Source organism: Elephantulus edwardii, unplaced genomic scaffold (genome assembly GCF_000299155.1).
Source record: "Elephantulus edwardii isolate Elephantulus edwardi_28Jun2011 unplaced genomic scaffold, EleEdw1.0 scaffold00316, whole genome shotgun sequence".
Lineage (NCBI taxonomy): Eukaryota > Metazoa > Chordata > Mammalia > Macroscelidea > Macroscelididae > Elephantulus > Elephantulus edwardii.
In genome coordinates this window covers 2,379,369-2,401,804 of record NW_006400066.1, presented here as the reverse complement: position 1 = coordinate 2,401,804, position 22,436 = coordinate 2,379,369, and the positions used below count along the sequence as shown (strand labels likewise).

The 22,436-nt window shown below is 38.5% G+C and overlaps 1 protein-coding gene and 1 pseudogene across 1 annotated transcript in view; both read right to left on the bottom strand.

Moving 5' to 3' along the window:
* Positions 1 to 22,436, bottom strand: part of THOC1 (THO complex 1) — a 71,526-nt gene that overhangs the window by 23,744 nt on the left and 25,346 nt on the right. Inside the window, exons 10-11 of the mRNA XM_006901289.1 lie at positions 19,018 to 19,126; positions 15,805 to 15,936 (exon numbers count right to left, since the gene is read on the bottom strand). Of these exons, the coding sequence (XP_006901351.1) occupies positions 15,805 to 15,936; positions 19,018 to 19,126 (241 nt within the window). The remainder of the gene's footprint in view (positions 1 to 15,804; positions 15,937 to 19,017; positions 19,127 to 22,436) is intronic.
* On the bottom strand, positions 20,724 to 21,344 carry LOC102845013 (annotated as a pseudogene).

The following is a 22,436-nucleotide window of genomic DNA, read 5'->3' as shown; positions in this document are numbered from 1 at the left end:
TTATGTTATCTGTTCTCTGTGGATTCTAACAAATTATGATAGCACTTCAAATAAGAAATCCAGAACATGTAATTATTCTTATGTAGAACTTGTACATAGACCAGTTGTACAAGTTGTTTGAACAGAAAAAGGGAATTCTGCAGTATTAAAATCTGAGAAGGTATACACCAGGGTTATATACTTTCACCATAATCTATTCAATCTATATACTCAACAAATAATCTGAAAACTGTATAATATGAAGACTGCTATCAGAATTTGCTAAAGATTCATTAAAAACTTGTGGTATGCTGATGACACAACTTAGCTTGTTGAAAAAGAGTAAGACCTAAAGCATTTACTAATAAAAACCAGACTACAGTCTATGTATGAATTATACCTTGCCATAAGGGGGGATATCCTCAGAAATGGACCAATGGTATTAACAAATAAAGACTAATATTGTCTGGATTCACAATCAAAACTCAAGGAGGCAGCACTCAAGCAGTCACATGACACACAGTGGGCAAATGTGCCATCAAGAACCTCATTCAAGTGCTGATGTGCAAGGAGTCACTTTGAGAATAGCAGTGGGCCTGAACCAAGTAAGCTATGGGACTTTCAATCACTCACTCAAAAGTGAAAGTTGGACAAAGACTAAGAAAAACCAGAGGAGGATTGATGAAGGCTTCATCTCACATACTTGGGCATGCTCATAGAAGGGACCAGTCTCTGAAGAGGTATTAACCTTGGTAAAATGGAGGGGGGAAGAGGAAGATCCTCAATGAGGTTAATGGCCACAGTGGGTTACATCTTTTATGTGAGTTAGCCTCACACCTTTGCAGATCCAGTCAGCCTGACCCAGCCCAGCTCACAATGCATGCTGCAGAGGGAGTGAAAAAGAAGCAGCGGTGTCTCCTTACTGAAGAATTTGGTAATTTCCCCCCCCATGACTTGAACACTTGGCTCATTTTTTTTTTTTTAAAAAAGCCCAAAAAACATAGCCAGACAATGCTTTAGTGCAAAAGTTCATTTGAATTGAGTGTCAGGAGTGTGGACTAAGGACTAGGGGCTCCAGACTTTTTGATGTACTTGAGTCATATGGGGGACTCACAGTCACCACCATCAAGTCAATTATGACTAACGACAGTCCAGTGCGTTTCTGAGGCTATCATTCTGAATGAGGGGAGACTGTCTATCTTCCTGCAGTCACTGGTGATTTCAACAGCCAGAAACGCCCATGTATGAACTACACTACTAGAGATCCTGCCATCTAGCTGCACATGCCGGTTATTTCTTAATAAATGAGCATATGAGATGAGGCGGCATACAACTTCTGCTATATTAAGCTATGATCCATTCTAAGTCTCCAGATATATTTTAAAAAGCCATATAATCTCTCAAGTACATTGGATTTCCTTTTTAACTGTAAAACTCATTGTCACTGAGTTGAAACCAGTTCACAGCTCCAGGGGGTTTTCTGAGGCTGCAAATTGCCTGGGAGGAATTTGTGCGTTTTGGTTCTATGGAGCTACTGGTAGATCTGAACCTCCAGAGATGCATCACCTTTGGGTTAGCAGAGCAACTCTCTGGGCATTATGCCCTCAGAGCTCCCTAAACTGTTCAAAGTCATCACTTAATCCTTGTATACTCCTGGTAGAAGTTTTACATCTCCCCTTAGACAATTAAGAAATCAAGCCCAAACTGCTTTTAAAGTATCCATTTTCTCTAACTGGGTAGGAAATACAGGTTGGGCCCAGAGTCTGTGTTTTTTCAGGGTCATGATGTAAACATTTGTTGCAAATACATTAAACATTAGAGTAATATATTGTACAGGTAGTATTTATGTCTTATTCAAAAGAATTAGAAAATATCAGGTTTCTGAGAAGAAAATTAATATATAAACAATTTTGTAAATACACTTGAAAGTCCTTAAGAAAATGGAAAATCATACTTTTAAGGGGCTCAGTGTCTCTGATGAATTACTGTTTCTGTTCACTTAAGAGAGTGGAGATTTCTCATCAGTTAAAAAACTACCTTACACATTAAAAAGCTAGTCACACATTAGAAGGTTTGCCTACATTACTGAGTAAAAGAAAATGAAAAAAAAAAAAAAAAAACCTAAATTTTTATATCGTGTTCCTAATTAATATAAACACAAACTCTTTGTTTAAACCTTTACATTATTGTTTGTAACTTTTGGATTAAGATAGTTTTAAGCCTTGTCCTTAATTTAATCATGGGTTAAAAAGAGATGCAAGCAACAAGTAAAAAAAAGGGGGGGGGGGAGCTCTGGTAGCCTAGGGACAAGAAGCTGCACTGCAATCCCAAAGGTACACAGCTCAAATCCACAAGATGCTCCACTGGAGGAGGAGGGTCAATCTCCTCCTGTGCCAGTCAGTTCTGATTCAATAGCACACACATTAAAACAAACAAAAAACCACCACCACCAAAAACCCCAAAAGAATAGGGGGAGAAAAAAGAGATGCGTTATTCACCATCGCAAGAACATGGAAACAGCCCTTATGGCCAACCAATCAAACAGATTGAGAAATTATGGTACATTCACACAATGGAATACCACACAGCATGCAGGAGCAATGATTCTGAAAATCACTACTTAACTTATGAGGGAACAGTATGTTGAGTGAACTTAGTCCCATAAGGAAAATTCTGTATAAGACCAATGTTGTAGAACATATATGAGAATCCAAGGAGGGGATAGTCGGAGCAGAGGGGTAAGGATGGTAGGAGATAGGGTGGAGTTAATTATGTTATGTTCTGTTGAGTCACCTGCGATTCATAGTGACCCTATGTACAACAGCCCTAAACCCTGTTCTATCCTGTGCCAATCTCACTGTCTCTGACACATCTACCCCAATTATCCCATACTTCCTCTCCTGTGCTGTCCCTCCACCCTCCCAAGCATGTCGTCCTTCTCCAAGGATTGGTCTCTCCTTGCAACATGTCCAGAATATGTCAGACGAACCTTCAGAATCTTTGTCTCCAAGGAGCAGCCTGATTTAACCCTCTCTAGGATGAAACTGTTCGTTTTCATAGCAGTCCATAGTATATTCAATACTCTTCTCCAACACCACAGTTCAAAGGCATCAATTTTCCTCCTAACCTCCCTAGTCATTGTCCAGCTCTCTGACACATAACAAGTGATTGCAAAGACTGTGGCTTGTATCAGGCGCACCTTCGTTTCTACATGACATCACTGTTCTTCAGCACTTTGGAGAGGTCTCTAACAGCAGATTCCCCCATCACAGTATGTCTTTTAATTTCCTGGCTGCTGGTGCCAACAGTGTTGGCTGTGGAGCCAAGCAAACTAAAACTGTTAACCATCTCAATCTCTTCATCATTTATTCTGATGCTGCCAATTGGCCCAGGGGTGAGAATCTCTGTCTTCTTGATAGTAAGCCTCAACCCATATTGAAGGCTGCAGTCCTTGACCTTCTGCAGCAAGCGCTTCAGGTCCTCCTCCTTTACAGCAAGCAGGGTTGTGTCATCTGCATAACACAGGTTGTTGATGAGTCTTCCTCTAATCCTGATGCCACACTTCTCCTCATAGAGCCCAGCCTCTTGGATAATCTGTTCTGCATATAGATTGAGAAGGTATGGAGGTAGGACACATTCCTGGCATACACCCTTCCCAATTTTGAAACATGCAGTGTGTTTCCTTGCTCTATTCTGACAACTGCCTCCTGGTCCAAGTATAGGTTTTGAATTACCACGATCAAATGTTCTGGGATTCCCATTCTTCTCAAGAGTTAGCCACAGTTTGTTGTGATCCACACAGTCTAATGCCTTTGCATAATCAATGAAACATAGACAGACATTCCTCTGGTATTCCCTGCTTTTAGCCAAGATCCACCTAACATTAGCTACAACATCCCTAGTGCCACAACCCCTTCAAAACCCAACCTGCACTTCTGGCAGTTCTCTGTTGATGTGCTGTTCCAGTCGTTTTTGGACACTCTTCAACAGAATCTTGCTTGCATGTGATACTGTTTGATAATTTCCACACTCTGTTGGATCACCTTTCCTTGGAATGGGAGCAAATATTGATCTCTTCCAGTCAGTTTGCTAAGTGGTTGTCCTCCAGATTTCTTGACACAACTTGCTGAGCAAATCTAGGGCAGCATCTGTTAGTTGAAATACGTCAATTGGTATACTGTTAATTCCTGGGGCCTTATTTTTTGAGAATTTCTTCAAAGCAGCTTGAATTCTTCCTTCATCACCATAGGTTCTTGCTCATATGTTGTTTCATGAAAGTCTTCTGTGTCTGCCAATTCCTTTCAGTACAGTGACTCTGTATACTCTTTCCATCTTCTTTTAATACTTCTTGTATCATTTAATATTCTGCCCAAAACATCCTTAATTATAGCAACTTGAGGTTTGAATTTTTTCTTCTGTTCTTGAGCTTAAGAAATGCTGAGCAAGTTTGGCCCATTTTATTTTCTGACTCCAGTTCCTCGCACATTTCATTGTAATATTTTACTTTGTCTTCCTGCAGTGTCTTTTGAAATCTTCTGTTTAGCTCTTTAATATCTTGAATTCTTCCCTCTGCTTTGGCTTCTCAGTGTTCTAGTGCAATATTCAGAGTCTCTTCTGACATACGTTTTGGTCTTTTCTTCTTCCTCAGTCTTTGTAATGACCGTTTGCACTCTTCCTGGATGATATTCTTCATCTCCACCCACAACTTATGTGGTCTTCGCTCACTGGTGTTCAAGGCCTCAAAGCTGTTCCTGAGATGGTTTTGAAATTCAGGTGGGATAGACTCAAGGTCTTATTTTGGTTCCCTTGGATTTATTTCATTTTTCTTAGCTTCACCTTGAATTTGCATATTAATTGGTGGTCTATTCCACAATCTGTACCTGGCCTAGTTTTTATAGCTGATATTGAGCTTCTCTAGTGGTGAAATCGTTGGGGCACACAAGGAAGGCAGAGCTCAGTGTGAAACAGGAATTTAGAAGGGAAGAGAGGGGCCAGTGGGCAGAGACTTCAGCTTCCCCATCCAACAGGCAAAAGCAACCCAGATCAAGGTGGAGTCTGAAATCATCAGAAAAGCAACTCTACATACCAGATCTACAGGACACATCACCCTTGCTTGGGAAACATTATCCCTAACCTTAAGAGACACTGGCCACAGCATAAGAAATTGTCAGCAGCTGAAGAATTTGGAATCACACAAGCATAAAGCTTGAGATATAAGGTATCAGATCAAGAGCTGGACAAAGGGCAATAGGTGTTGAAGGCAGTGTCTGGGAGTGGAAGGGGATGCTAGTGGATGGTGGAGCAGGGAAATGGGTGGGTTAAGACACCTGCATCAAGGGCAGGGACAACACTGAAACTATTAATTCCACAATTGGGGGAATATCTTTCATCTGCTTTTTTCCATAAAATGCTTGTCTGTCAGACACTTTCATACATCTGAGCATTTAGATTAAGACAGAATAAGAAGAAGGACTGGCCATCCACTTCTTAAAATACCAGGCCTCTGAGAGAGGGAAACTGATGCAGAGCTTACAAATATGGAAATACAAAGGAAGAGGAACAGTTTGTAAGCAGATACTAGTGATTGGAACATGGAATGTGAGAACTATGAATGTAGGAAAATTAGATATTGTTAAGGAAGAAAAGGAACACATTAAAACTTGACATAGTGGGTATTGCCGAGATGAGATGGACTGGCATGGGGCATTTTGAGTTGGACAATTATATAATCTATTACTCTGGGGATGGAAAAGGTGAAGAAAAATGGGGTTGCTTTCATAGTTAAAAAAGTCATCTCTAGATATGTCTTGAAATACAATATTGTGAGCAATAGTATAATATACATATGCATACAAGGAATCCAGGGGATACCACTTTCATTCAGATATATGCACCAACAACCAGAGCCAAAGAAGAGGAAATAGAAGATTTCTACCAACTTTTACAGTCAGAGATCAAGTGAACATGCAATCAAGATGAATTAACAGTAACGGGTGACTGGAATGCAAAAGTTAGGAACAGAGAAGGATCGGTGACAGAAATGAAGCTGGAGATAGAATGATTGAATTTTGCACAATCAACGATCTATTCATTGCACATACATTTTATAAGAAACATAAGTGCAGGTTATACACTTGGATTTTACCTCATGGTATGCACAGGGGTTAATCACAGGATTGCACAATTTGATGAGTAGAGGGAGGGGTAGGTAAAGAAAATCGGAAAGATTCAGTGTGAAAAACAATGTATACAGACTTTTCAAGTAAACAGTATAAAATAAAAATTTCATTTAAAAATTTAGAATCTCAATTATTCAGAATATTAATGTAGGAAACTAGTTTCAAACAAATGGACTTAGGTAAATAAAATGTTAAATTTAGCAGGGAAGAGATGAAAACATGGAATTCTGGTAAATGCAAGATTAATTTTCTGCCTTCAAATGCTAAATTATATGGAATTTCTTAAACAATAGAGGCTATTATCTCTTCAATATCATTTTTTTTTAGAATTCTGAATTTACATAATTCCCCCCTTTCTTTAAATTTTATTAATTTTAATGAACATTTACAGATTTTGGATTTTCATTCATTCATTGTTGCACTTTTTTCTTTAACAGCCCCCCCCACCAGTTCGCTCCTCTCTTTGAAAAGCAAAAGATACACTTTTTCGTTGGTATACAATCCCCCTAACCCTGACCATGCCCTCCTGCCCCAAATGTACTCCACTATGCAACCTTAATTCTGGATTCCTGTGATAATCATAATATGCTATCGTATATCACTTTTAAACTATTCTCTCCCTCATCTGTGTCAATTCAGTATACATAATCTATCCAGTTTTCTCAGTCTTACCCGAACCCTGATGTCTTATTCTACAACAGTGGCACCAGGCAGTATTTGTCCTTTTGTGGCTGAGGTATTTTACTCAGCCTAATGTCCTCCCCCTTTTTATTTCAGTCTTGTATCTGTAAGACAAACATCTGAGTTGATTCTTAGGGCTTCATAAAGAGTTTGATGACTTGGGAACTCTGGGGGATGAGAACTTGCCCTGTCAACACAAAAGGAGGCAACCTGAATCCAGTAGCTGTTCCAACAAAGAAAAATGGGCACTCTCCTCCCATGTTAATTGTTAGGTGCTTTCCAGCAGGCTGCGTTCATAATGACCCCATGAACCCTATGAATAGTGGATCTCAACCTTGTCCCATCCTGGGCCGTCCTCATCATCTCTAACATACAGGACCACATCTCTGGCACTCTGCGATTCAAATCCACTAGAGGCTCCTCAGGAGAAAGATGGATAATCTCCTCTTGTCCAATTTACAGCCTTGGAAACCCAATGGATGGCCAGCAGAGTCAATTCTGACTCAATTGTAATGACTTTGGATTCTTATACATGTTGTAAAAAAATAGGAGAGCTGTAATTTCTGGAGAAGATAAATTTTCTAACAGTCCTCTGCTCTAGCTATTAATTTATCTATCTATCTATATCTATATATATATATCTCTATATATCTATATCTATATATATATTAGTAAAGTTTCTTATTCCAGCCATATCTGCTTTTAGTGGATCAATCTTTTTAAATTCACTCTTCAAAATTAGGCTCCAATTTAGAAAACAACTCCTAGAATCTAACAGGGTAGTTTCTACACCCTGATCTTAAGTGTAATTCTTTCAAAGATGGCTGCTTGGTGGCATCAATAAGCTACTTCTCTACATTCCTTGTGTAATCATGGCTTGACACACATGAAGAGGAGACTCTTTAAACAATTAGGCATCGTGAGTATCCTAGTGCTAAGACGCTGTGTTGCAATCCCAAACACACGTGGTTCCAATCCAGCAGCTGTTTCACAGGAGAAGAAAGGGAAATCTCCCATGCAAATTTATTGCCTTTGAAAATCTACTGGAGAGTCAACTATGAGTTGGTTCTGACTTGCTGGCACACAACAATAACAGTGCTATTATTTTCTACTCAGAGAGAAAAGTGTCACAATAAAGAGGGCAGTGCATGTCTCCTGCAGACATTTAGAACCTTTTCAGGCAGATTTTACTCATACTTTAAAAATGTCAATCATATGAAAGGTTTTGATAATTGCATTTATCTTTTCAAAACAGGTAGACACGTATAAGGTAAAACTGGCATGATTACTGGCAACTGATTTCTGAAACTATTCCAAGAGTTTGCAAAATTCAATCAAAGTGATCATACTGCACATATAGCTCATGTAACAATGAGATTTACTATAGATCTTTACCCAAGGGAAATATTGATGGTACTGGCTGCAGCAATGGGCTTGAGCATGTCAGAGATTGTGAGGATGAAATCAGATAGGACAGAATTCAGATCTGTTGTTTTGAGGGTCATTATGAGTCATACCCAATTCAAGTTTCTGATGCTTTTCTAGTGTCACCCAAAGCCTAACACCCTGTCCAACTGTTCAAAGCACAGCCATAAGCAAGGCCTTGATAGTTGACTCCATGAATAGTACCAGATATAAAACTTGGATGGGACATCACAGTTCATCAGTGGAAACTATCATTCCAATCTTGCTAACAGAGTCTGTTATGTTGATGGTGAGGTCAGTCGTAGTCAGTAGGGTGTTGTGCGACTGATGCAAAGGTGGGGCATCTCTGGTGGTTTGTATCCCCAGCAGCTCCAAGGGAGAAAGGAGGACAATCTCCTCCTGTGCTATTTACAGCCTCTGAAATCTTGTGGAGGGTCAGTTAATGAGTCAGTTCTGACTCTACAGCAATGAGTGAGTGATTAAGTGAGGCACTAATATGACTTTTAAATGCAAAGCTTTTCATAAGTATCAGCCACACTCATTTGAAAGTTTTTTTGCAATTAAATTCTGTAGTCTCAAGGATTTATTGTTTAAAATGGCTTGACTTTTGGGTTTCCAGATGAATGGGCAGTGATAGGCAAATAGGGTGTGTTAGTCTCTTTCATGGCTAGCCTTGACTTAAACGAGATGAATTTATCAGGAGAAATTAGGAATCTCAATGCCAACAAGGAAGAAAGAGGACTCCAGGCCAGAGATTCCTGCACCAGCCAGCCAAACATCTACACGAGAGCAATAGAAGCCTCAGTAGAGAACCAGAGACTGAAATAAGACAGCTGAACTGTGACTGCTGCCCTACAAAGCCAGAGCCAGGGCCTTCAACCAAGCTTCCTGGAGGACTGAGGAAGGACACCATAACTGGCAGGAACTTGTCAAAGGGCCTGAGACCACACTTTAGAAGTTGTCTGGATTGATGGACTGTATTCTGCTGTCAACCTCTGTTAACTTCTGTAATAAATCCTAGAATCATGTTTTTGTGAAGTCTGGGGAGCTACTGTAAAAGACTTCTAACCCAGCACAGTGCTACGTTTGGTATTAAATTAGTATAAGTGGATGAAGCAGTGTAGGAGACCATGTGTAACATCACAGGAATTAGTTTTGTACTGTGCATATTATTGATGGGGACAGTTCCCCTCTGTGGAGTTAGTAAAATTACAACTTGGCCATTTTCACCTTCCTACACTGATTTTTCAATTTCTGTCCCCTTAAACACAGAGACAAAAGATGTAAATTCTACTTAAATTCCAGATTAGAATGACGATGCACAGGAAGTTCCTGGGAAAGTCCAAAAACTAATCTGAAGAGCCCTTTTATCCCCTGCCTGCAGAAAAGAGAAACTCAACTGCTATACCACATTATTAAGAAAGCTCCCAGACCTGAAACAACTGACAAGACGCCTGATATTATTTGCTCTTAAGTAGGTCATAATTTGTCTCATAAAGGTACAGATCTAATTTTGCTATGAACATATAAAGATTCTGATTTGACTATCTTAGAAATAAACACAGACAATTTTTTAAAAAAGGGGGGGAGGAAGAGAATCCTGAACCAATAGCATTCTGTCAGAAGTTTTTCCCCTGGAGGAAAAAAAATTATCAAAAGTCCTATATGAGGCTTTTTCACACACAAGTCAGAGACTGAGAGTACTTGCTAATTTTCTTCTATGAACAAGAACAGTTAATCCCACTGTAATAGGGGAATGTGTGTGACTGGTAACTGACAGCTTCTGACACTTTACCTGATCTTTTTAATTCAATCATTAAGTCTCGACTATAAAGTGAAACAGGATCAATTATTTTGAAGCACTGCATAGTTCTGAAGTCTATATCCAATTATTCCTTCTGTACTTTTTTCTGTAAGAACTAAACATACAAACATACATTCTTTTACTTACTATCAAGTAATTACTATTGGTACTGTCTGAAATTGATATATCTTTAAGTATCTGTACATGCTAAACTGACCTAGGTATACAGTACAAGAGGAAAATAATGGTAAAATTTTAGCCATAATCAAACACCTGGAGGGGCTGAAATGCGGTGCCTCAGAGTTCAAGACCCTAGTCTCGGAAAGCACTGAGGTCAACTGGACCCACAAAGTCTATAAAAGAAATTGTTCTACATCCTACTTTGGTGTTACAGTCTTAAAAGCTGGCAAGAAGCTATCTAGGACACAACTAGTAATCTCTCTCCCTAGTTAGAAAAAAGAAGAGTGAAGAAAATCAGAGTGTTAGTTCAGAGGACTATGCAAACTTCAGTCTCTTTGACCCTTTGACCTCTTTGATGGGGCCTGATGCCACTCTGGAAGAGATCACAATAGAAGGACTCTGAAAAGTGGAATAATAAATAATAATGTGAAGGGGGAAAAACACCCAAAAACATGGAACAAAACTCCAAATCAATTTTCTTCAAAAAAATAAAGTTTACTGGTTTATGAGAGACTATTAGAACCCAAGGATATGGTCCTCAGTCATTCTTAAAAGTTTAGGCCAGAAATTACCCAATAATGTGATTTATAGTCAAACAAAAGACTAGCTTATAAGGTGATCAATAAATCAGCAACACTAGGAAGGAATGCACTCATTGAAGCAACCAACTTTAGAATGGAAAATGAGGAGCATTTGCCCAGGGATAAATCAGAAAGCAGGGAAGGAACAGGAAAGAAAACAGAACGGGAATGGAAGACGCATGTGAGCACCTCCCCACCCCTTTTAGTGATCCCTTTAACCCTCGCCTTTAACGATTACACAGGAAGAGTCTAGGTGACATGCTAGGCTAAGTACTGGGCTGCTAACTGAAAGGCCAGCTTTTTAAACCCACAGGAGACAGTGGCTACCATAGCCTTGCAAACTCCATAAGGTAGTTCACTGCTGCCCTACATGGCTGCTAATAAGAAATGACTTGAGGGCAATTTTTTGTTTTGAAGTCTCATGTACATAAATCATGAAATTTCTACATGCAGTATAGTGATGAGGTAGGAATCTACCATACCAGTGCTTTCAAATAAGGATGATACACTGGATAGCTCAAAGTGAAATCTTACCTTAAAATTTCCAAGTGTTAACAATAGATTACTCCACCTCTCTATTTCATGCCACTTCATTTAAAAAAAAAGTTTTCACAGTGGATTTAGCACTGATGATCTCTGTATTATACGCTAGAAACTACCAGAAAAAGTGCATCTTGAAAGTTAACAATACCTTTTTGTTTCTAGGGGCACTTCTACCTTCAAGAAAGAATGATAAATTGTTTGTAGACTCTATGTTTACCTGTCTACACTGCACTGGTCCATCTCTGACTATATGCTGTTTCATTCCTGCATACATCATCTCTTTGACTCTAAGAAAAAGGTTGGCTGGATTTGTATTAAGTAAAACTATGTCTTTGGGTAACATTCCCATCATATGGTACTATATATTCTATATCCTCTATGGTTTTTTTTTTTAAATTTTTTTTTTTATCCTCTATGTTTTGTAACAATAAGACCACTCTTCTCCACTCTTCCTAGCACTGGAGCAGTGGGCAAGAGAATTATGTTCCAAATAAACTGATAGTTTTAGATTTCACTTTTGCTAGCCACTGGTAAGGAATAAAAGCATCATATTCCTAAACTCTAGAGTCGATCCATTTTTATCAAATCTACATCTAGAATAAAGCTAAGAAGCAAAGCCAGGCTGAATAGCAGGATGTTTGATGGCCCTGTTAGTGGACTGAAAACACTAGGAAGTTTTCACTGAAAAAGGAAAGAAGCTGCAAGGAGGGTTCTTTCAGTGGGGCAGTAACTTGTAAAACTTTTAACACTATTTTCACTTGGATATTAAGTAGTAAAGGGTGGCAAAGAGGTTCACTGTCAACCCAAAAGGTGGTTCAAGTACACCAGCTGCTTCATTAAGAAAGATGTGCAATCTTTCCCAGTGCAATTTACAGTTTCTGAAAACCCATTTCAGGAGGTTCAGTCTATGAGTCAGTTCCAATTCAAAGGCACATAACAAAAGCAACAATATCACTAAGCAGTAAACTCTAGAAATAGATCAGAAAAACATAAAAATGAATGAAGATTCTTATGTATATTTAAATTTAAGATAAAAGTTGTTGCTTAAGAGACAATAATGAAATAAACTGAAGATGTAAACATTACTTGCCTCACATTCTATCTGGTAAAATTCTCTGCGCTTCTTTCCTTTTTCTAGAAGTTTCTATGCTTCTCAGTATGGACTAACTGATGGAATTCCAGTGCTTAATCCTAAACCTCATGCTCTGTTCACCACTGGTGAAAAAAAAGCTCAAAAAGATCCAGAACGAGAGACCATTCAAAGAATCAGTTCTAATAAAGGGTGACTGACTGGAAAATGACAGAAAAGCATCAATTCTACTCTTTTTAAAAAAAGTGGAGATTTTAAAAATAATGTATAGTCAGTCCTGTTGTTTTCTATTATTAAAATGCCCTTAGAAACACTAATGGTGCAAATTAAAGCCTTTTAAGACTTCTTACGTTTTCAAGTGGCTGCCATGGAAATAAAAACCACAAACTCTTGGCTGGTAAATTAATCTAACTCATAGCTGATCCTTCATTGGGCTCTCAGAGACTATAAACTGAACAGGAGACTGTTCATCTGTACTGAGACATGTAACCTGTAATTCCTACAACTCTTATTGGTTATCATATTGCATAACTTTTTCCTCTTACTGTATTTAAAGCGGTATCTCAATTTTTCCAAAGATTTCTCTTTGGGAAATTCTTAAGTCATTAAGTGCTCTAAGTACTAATTTTTCCTCATTTACATACGTTAATGAAAATTATGAATATTTTATTCAACCAGAGTTTGGTATGTACATTTCACTTATAGCTAAAACTAGATTTAAAATAATGTAGTCTAATAATCCTGCTTGAGTAAGTATATTAGTTTATACTTGTTATTACTGACTTATTTGGAATTCTTTATACCCTATGTATATGTTTCTTCTTACTTCTTGTCTACCACCTGCTAGATTTATGCTTATGTGATAGGGCATCAAATCAATTTCACTAGCACCCTTACGTCACAGTGTTAAAACTACTTCAGAGGACTGTGGAGGCCGTTATCTTCACAAGAGCAGCTGGCCAGATCTTTTCCCACAGCTGCTGATGGGCTCTGCTGCCTTTCAGTTACCAGCTGCGTGCTTAACCACTGGGCCACTAGAGCTTGCTTCTGGATTTATAAGGTAGTCTGTGTTTCCTTCTGTACTCTCTCCCCCTCCTCTTTGCTGTTTGGGAACTACAGGGGGTTGTTTTTATTCTCCTTTTCTCCTGTGGTTGCCCTTTAAATAGACATAAGAAAGTCTAAATTTATCCAATATTACTTTCCACCTCCTGAAGAGGACAAGGACCACAGCATGCTTATTCATCACACATTTCTGCTTTTCTGTCTTACATGGTTATTGTCTAGTTGAAGTGTTACATTAAAACATACTTTTTAATTTATAAAAATCTTAGAGATCAGGTATGACTTTTTTTTCTTTCTTTTAGTCAATAGTACATTTATTGCCAGATTTGCAATATTTATGCTCACCATCGCTTTCTGCAGCCCACTGCTTTCTTAGGGGTTCAATTCCTTTCTTCCCGGAGACCAGTGTGTAGTAGTTTTTTCATTTCAGAATGAGGATCTCTGACTGGCAAATTTCCAAAGTTGTTTGGTGCAAATGTCTATTTCATCCACAATCCTGACAATGTGTAGTTTCACAACAAAGTCTAGGTCACCTTTGGCTGTTTTTGGTTCTTAGTCCTTTAAACATCTCCCTTATCTTCTGGTCCCGACTGCTGATGATTAGAAGTATTACCACCAGTCATGGAGTTTTTCCTTCTGGGACTATAGGTCTCTTTTCCTCATATGTGGCTTTTAAAGTTTCCTCTTTACCCCTGTAGTTACTACATGATGTTTCAGGGAGTGGACGCCTCTTGATTCACCCGTCTCAGTAATTGTAGTAACATGCTTTTGATTTGAGGACTTGAGACTCTGATTCTTTTTAACAACTTCTCCAATATTTAATTTTGTTCTTTGGATATCTTATTAGTCATGCTTGACTACACATCAAGGTTTTTAACTGCTTTTGCATTTTTCAAGAAATTCTGTCACTTTATGCTGTGTTTGGACAAACTTCTCATTCTTTTTCTTCCGTGTACTAGGGTTTTTTTACATCTGTCCATTCTATACTTTAATCCTGTGTGATGTGTCTGGTTTCAAGATTCTATTTTTCATTTCTAAGGTTCCAAATCTGTTATTATATTCAACAAACAGTATTATTCCATTTCTGTCTGTTTTTTCCGATGATTTCTTGTTCTGTTCCAATGAATCTCATCACATCAATTATTTCTTTGACACCTGGAATATACTGTCTTAAATATTGATGAGGTGGTATAGTTTGTCTGGAATAAATACATGTCTATCTCAATAGTTGATTTTGCTGTCATCTTTCCTAGCATTACATTCTTTTGGGCTCTGAGATGTTAATTGTTTCAGATTTGGAATGGAGGCTTTAATTTTCAAATGTTTATTTCCCCTTCTTTCTGTGTGTATATCTTTTTCTGTCTAATTGTTTATAGTCTGCTTCCATGACGGCATCTGGGCCCAACTCTGGTGGAAAAAGCTCTATGGAGCACTTGTTTCATGGTTACATTGAGGATCCGACATATCTAGTTCCAGAGAAAGTGGATGGAACACAAAGCCGTCCTTGTATCCCCAGACACACAAATTCCTAAAAAACCCCAACCATACCCCTTGGCAGGAGACTGGCAATATATTTTCTTAGCTTCAAAAGTAAGTAATGTTCCACTCAGTCCCTGACTTCAAGTGGTGACTCTGGCTCTGGTTCCTGGTCCTATCCAGAGCACATCTGGTCTCATTTGTAGCCAAACTTCCAGCTGCCATTGCCTTATTTCTTAATCAGAGTCCAGCAACCCCAAGGCTTCACCTTCACTCACTACGAGGCATGTTTTGCCTTTTATGTTTTCTCTTTTTATATTTACCTGTCATTGCCATGTGTTTGGAGCAAAGGGAATGAGTTGAAATATAGATACAATGTGCTATCATAACTAGCAAATTTATACAATCCCTTAGAATATTTTAAGAAAATTTACATTAAATTTTATAAATAGAGCTTTAAAAACCTTTTGTGCCTCATAAAGATAATTTATAAGGTATTTTCATAAATGTAAATTAAATCTAATGAGGTTGAAAGGATATATACTTAAAAGTTATTAAACTGTATTTAGTCGAAAACAAATCTGCAAAGTATACATAACGCAGAACAACCTCTTCCACCTTTGAAATCACATTAGCCTGAGTAAAAAAGAAATAGGTTCTTAAGATATCACTTATAAGCTTTACTCAAAAATAAGAAACATTTCTAGCAAAGGAGGGGAAAAAAGATCACTTTTACTAAAATTCATAAAAAAGAAAGATATATATGCAAACCATCATAAAAAAAGGAAAAAAATGAATTCATACCTTTTCACTTGTTAAAAATTTTGCAAAATAGACATGCTCTCCTCCAGTTTTTAATTCTTCCATTTTTTTCCTTGAGGCCTGAGTATCATCTAATTTGTAACTTTTAAAAACAGCTAGAACTTCTTCAGAATACTGCAAAGTAAACATATAATTTTATTTTACATTGTAGTCTAGCAATTTTGGTCAGTAATTTCCATAATCAAAATACCTAGAATTTTCCCATGTTTACATAAATCACAAGTTAGATTAAATAAGAAAGATTATGGAAACAATAAAGGGAGGGAGGAGTAGGAGTACTATTTGAATCTGATTTTATATTATTTTAAAACAGGAATAAACTGTTGACTGAAGAAATACAATTTATAATGCAGTTTTGTGTAAGGGGCAAACTGAAAAGAATACTTTGAAAATGTATAGAAACTTAACCAGTGATATTAGTTTAACCTAGACCTATGGACATTTCCAAGAACTTCAAATTCTAAAAACTCTGACCAAATAAAACCACCTGTTAAATTCTATGCAGCTGGATGAAAAGATAATACATCACTCACCACTTAATCTGAATTTAGAGAGTTCATCACAAAAGGAATTACAGATAAAATAACAATGATTAAAAATAACACCACATTACTTTTTCAGACCTACATATTTATCTCAAATTTGATTTTAATAAAACAGGACAATTTAGCCAAGAAAAAAGAATGCAAAGAATTTTTGTAAAAACTACCCACTACCTTCAAGTCAGAATCAACTCATAGCTGGTCCTCCAGAAGGTTTTTTTAAAATTTTTATTATTTTTTTTGTGTGTACCGTCAGATTGGATCTGACTGGTACAGGAGTAGAATGCCCCTCCTTCTCCAGCACAACATCTGGTGGATGAGACTGCAGTGCAGCTTCTTACCACCAGGCCACTCGGGCTCCCTTTTACAGCAGGTTATTGAGGCTGTAAATCATACACATGGGAGGAAACTGCCCATTTTTCTCTTGCAGAGCTGCTAGTAGATTCAGACAACTGCAATGCTGGGGTTAGCAGAGGATCTCCTTACTACTGACTATACCAGCAGAGCTCCTTGCTTTTTTTTTTGTAAAATGGGAACTGATAAATGTTTTCCCTGCAAAATGTCAGATTTAGGTTATAAAGCCTATGTGAGCGCCTTACAATGACTCAATTTTGCCACAATAGTTCTAAGTCACAAATGATAAATAAATAGGAGCGGTAGTGTTGTCATAAAGCCTTGTTTACAAAGTCAAATACTAGATATAGCACATAAGTTCTAACAGAAAAGTAAAAGTAATTTTGTACAAAGTTAACATAAGTGTAGTCTATAAGCATTCATCAATTTTTGTTGATGGCATTCACTGTGTAAAAAACTCTAATCCAGCAATTCACTTGTGGTGTTGTTATTATGTGCTGTTGAGTCACCTGCGATCCAGCAGCTCTGAAGCCTGCCCTGTCTTGAACCAGTCTCACTAATTCTGACACACCAACTCATTGTCCTAGTTACTGTATCAATACAGCTCATCCAGGGTCTTCCTCTCCTGCCATTGTCCTCCACCCTTCCGAGCCTGATGTCCTTCTCCAAGGATTGGTCTCTCATGGCCACGTGCCCAAAGTATGTGAGACGGAGCTTCAAAATACTCGCCTCTAAGGAGAAACCTGGTTTCACTCTCTCCAAGATAGACCAATTCTTTTTCTTGGCAGTCCATGGTATGTTCAAGACTTCACCAGCACAACTCGAAGACACCAATTCTTTTTCTGTCATTCTTAGTCATTGTCCAGATCTCTGATGCATAATAACAAGTAATTGTGAAGACCAAGTAATTGTGCTGCCAATTGGCCCAGTGGTGAGAATCTTTGTCTTCTTGATGTTGAGCTTCAATCATATTGAAGACTACAGTCCACGACTTTCTGCAGCAAGCGCTTCAGGTCCTCTTCAGTTTGAGCAAGCAAGGTTGTGTCATCTGCATAATGAAGGTTGTTGATGAATCTTCCTGATGCCACATTCCTCCTCATAAAGCCCTGCTTCCTGAATGATCTGTTCTGCATATAGATTGAAGAGGCATGGAGAAGGATGCATTCCTGATGCACTCTTTTCCTGAAACACTGCAGTGTTTCCTTGTTCTGTTCTGGGGATTACTTCCTGGTTCAAGTCTGTTTCACATAAGGACAATCAAGTGTTCTGGGATTCCCATTTTCCTCAAGGTTAGTCACAATTTGTTGTGGTCCACACAGTCAAAAGCCTTTGCATAGTGAATGAAACACAGACATTCCTCTTGTACTCTTTGCTTTCTGCCAAGATCCATCTGACACTGGAAGGATGTCTCTAGTGTCATTACCTCTCCCAAACCCAGCTTGTATTTAAATTCATTTATGTAACTACTCCACAAAAACCAATGTTTTATTGCTCATGCATACCTACACTTCCAGCGACTGTGCCCAACTCCTGGGAGAAGGCACTTCCTCTCACTGAATCCAGGACAGAACAAGTACCCTCACATCTTGACCTGGAGAGGAAAGCCCCTGGGGGCTGCCCTCCCACGGACTCTGCCTGGCCAGGACCCCAGGTTCCACAGTCCTGGGCCAGGGGCAGCAGAAAACAGGAAGCCTATCCTTGTGCTTCTGAACTGAGATCCTGTCTCCCTGTTACTCAAGGCCAGCCAGACCAGAGCATGCCACAGGAAACAGGGAATAGAGCCACCCACAGATACAGGGAATAGAGCCACCCACAGATGACTGGCTGAAAAGACTACCAGTGGGAAACTGAATCAGATGCCAACACTTAAAATCTGCAATTCTACTGATAGTACCATAAAGATAAGAAAGTGACAACTACCTACAGACACACAATGGAAATTGCCTCACATAAAATCAATGTTTTTTTATTAATTACACATTTAAAACCTCATTATCATTGAGTATGTACTGATAGAAGAACTGGTTCAGAGAGTAATCTTTACAGAAGCCAATTGTATCTTTCTCCCTTGGAGCAACTGGTGGATTCAAATTGTTGATTTTTGGTTAGCAGTTAAGTCTTCCCCATCAAACAACTAGAGTTTCAGAAATACAGTTTAATTTCTGCAAATTATAAAATTGGCATCAAAACGCAAGAGGCAGAACTCGGTAGCAAAGTGGCGTTGAGCAAGAGTCAAGTCGCAATTCTGTCATTAGTAGTAAAGCGAACAGCTTCTGATAGTTTATGATGGGCAACTTACCTTGAGAAAAGTCTTCCATGAAACCTTCTCATAGCATTGCACAGGGTTCCTAAAGTAATCCTGAAGTGACCAGAATTTTCGATACAAGTTGTAATCAATTGGAATGGAGCTAATAAAATAAACATTACAGTAAGTTAGAAAATTCTGGAAAAAATATATACGATTCTGTAACACATACACTTTTATAACAGTTTCAAGGGACATGCAGACTTCAATATGACAGACATATCTACTCCTCTATTCATCAAGTGGGAGAGTCCCTGCTTTGGGGCTGGGCTTATAATTATTTAGAATTAAAGCCTATGTTTCCCAATCTCTGTTAAAACTAGGTGTGAACAAATTTTTGCCAAATGTTTGAGAGTGGGCCACGATTTCCCTTCCTGTTGGTTAGAAAAAGATGTGGTGGTGAGCCATCATGGATTATAGGAAATGAGCAAGCACTTTGGAGAGAAAAAAAGAAGGATCCTGGGCTCTTACACATTCTCACAAAATAGTGCAGCCCAGAATGCCTGCTTTCAGATTTTTCACAAGAAAACAAATCTTGTTTAAGCCAATGTGGAGGTAAATCTATGTCAAAAGACACTGGCATTACTCCCTGGTACAAGAAGATGACCTTGTAGGAGACAAACACATAGGTACAATCAACACAGTATTATAAAATTACCTCATTTTTAAAGTTAAAGTAAACATTTTAGATCTTATACATGACATGTGTATGGTCATTTTTAATAAAATGCTTTCATGTTCTAAATCATTCAAAACAAGCAACAGCCATGTAAAAAACTTGAGACATTATTTCACAACTACAAATATTTATAAAATTTTCAACATTAACTCTGTAAAAATTAATTTTATTAATTTAAACCCCAGTATTCCTTGGTAATACCTTATTCTGTTATTTCTAAATAAATATTAGAAAATTGAACATATGGATTACAGTGAGCAAAAATTTCAGGCCCATTTACAAACTCTAAAAATAGGATTATAATTTTATAAAATAAACAAGATATTGAATTAGCAGTTTAGAGTACCATGAGATTAGATTCCTGCTTTCTCTGTTATTCTGAAATAACAAAAGTAAATTAACCTTCATCTCTCATTGTTGGAATTGATATACTTGAAATTACTTCTTCTAGGGACTAGGTAACACAAAGATAAAAATTCCAATACTTTTGAAATTATTATAAAGAAACCAATTTAGATATATTGAGAGGCAACTGTGTGCAGTATACTATTTTTTCTGTGTGTGGGTGGGAAAAATTTGTATTCAGAATTAGCCAGCTGGACTCAGTTTAGATGAATCCAATTTTGTTGGCAACATCCAAAGCATCATAGTCAGGAGCAAGCTGAACACAGGCCTTCTCTCCGTCAGGCCTAATCAAGGTGTTGATCTTAGCCACATCAATCTCACAGAGCTTCTTTACAGTTTGTTTGATTTGGTGCTTGTTGACACTGACATCCACAAAAAACACATGTGCGCAGTTATTTTCTATCTTCTTCATGGCCGACTCAGTGGTCAGGGGAAACTTGATAAAGGCATAGTGGACAAGCTTGTTTCTCCTTAGAGTGCTTATCTCAGGGGTATCTGGGCTGCCTTTAGAGTGTCAACATCTTAGGCTGCTGGAAGGTGGGTGATGTGCAGATTTTTTTTTTTTTTTTTAGAATAAACACCTTTATTAATACATGTGCTAAAATGGGAGGGAGATTTATTTGCCTTTCCGTGCCTTGATTTTCCTCAGGTAGAATTCCAGCTCCTTGCCTTCTAGCACATAACCATCTGCGTGGCCACACTGGCCTGGCCGGGAAGCAATACATGCAAGAAGCTTGCCCTGTTGGAACTGCTCCTCTAGAAGACTACTTATTTTTGCATTCTTTTTCCTTCCATTGTATTTTTTCTGAGTTCTCTTTGATCGCTTTTTGTTTAAAATCTTTTCCTCCTCAGGAGTCAGCTTAGCCCCCTTCTTGCGACCCAGGGGTAGCGCATAGTGGGACTCATACCACTGGCAGTACAGTGTACTGTCAATGAGCACGATGCAGTTCTTGAGGGTCTTGGTTCGGACCAGTTCATTATTGGAGGCATTGTAGACAACATCAATTATCCTTGTTTTGCAAGTACAACATTCAGAGCCCCAGAAGTTCCCCACATCCAATCTTAGGGCACGGTACTTCTTGTTGCCTCCTCTCACACGAAATGTGTGTATACGTCGGGGGCCAATATTAGTGTTGGCAGCCGGGCGTCCCAGCTCATACTTCCGCTTCTTGTGGTAGGGCTTTCTCTTGCCCCCGGTCTTGCGGCGCTTGTGCCAGTTGTCCCGGGAGATGCCCATCGCTCCGCGCTGCCTGGAAAGAGATCTTTTTTGTGTGTGTGTGGCTGTGAATGCACTTCAGAATCACCTTCTTGTCCTTTAATGCCTCTGCTTTGGCTTTAGTTTTGGGAGGTGCAATGGCTTCCTTCTTCGCTTTTCATACCATCTTTGTAGTTGTGTGTAGTATACTATTAAGTAACTCTCATGCACCTGAGACTCGTTTAGACTATAACAGAGGGAGTTGTATCTACATAGGCTTACGAAGAAAACTAGGTAAAATGACATTGGGCACAGTTTGTCTTTGGTGCTATGAAAGTAACAGATAAAACATGAGGGAGGTAGCAACTTAGTCTGACTTCTACCCTCATCATAAAAGGGAACCATCCCCATCAATAATATCCACAGCAGGAAATAGTATCTGCTTGGTCAGACATGGCACCTCCCATGCTCCTGCATCTTCTTCTACAAATCATTTGGATCTAATATTTGTTGTGGTACTGAGAGTGGGGTTTATTAGGGAAATAATTTGGAGAGTAAGGGGAGACAAAGAATCACATAGTGGGAAAGAAAGAATATCATTCTGTGCAAATGCAGGTTTTAGCCCAGTAGTTCCATGGCACAATTCATCAATTAGTCCAGGATCCTGTTTCAGTTCAGCCATTAGCTTTTCTTTCAGTCACTTGGCAAGAACAGCAAAACCTGTAACTGTGGCTTTTTCCCCCAGAACTCCTCTGGTTACACCTTACCAAAGTTTTCCCACAGCAATGCCATAGTCTCTCCATCACCATCACCATCACCAGGGTCTTGTCATGAAGATCTTGCTTCAGTCTCCCTCAAACCTTGCAGCTCAGTGTACTCTATCTCTTATCCTAGTTACTCAGTTGCTGAGACCAGAGGGGCTAATGTAAAACTTAGAAAAGCCAACTTTTAAGCTAACACTGCAGGAGCTCTGTTTACACCTCAGATGATCTTGAAGCCTGCTATGTTGAAACACTGCCCTCATGTTGTTTAGCCCAAATCCCAAAAGCCTACTCTATCCCTAATGTACATGAACATATAAATCTTTTAAAAAGTAATAATAACTCAAGTAATTTTTCTGAACTTAGTATTTAC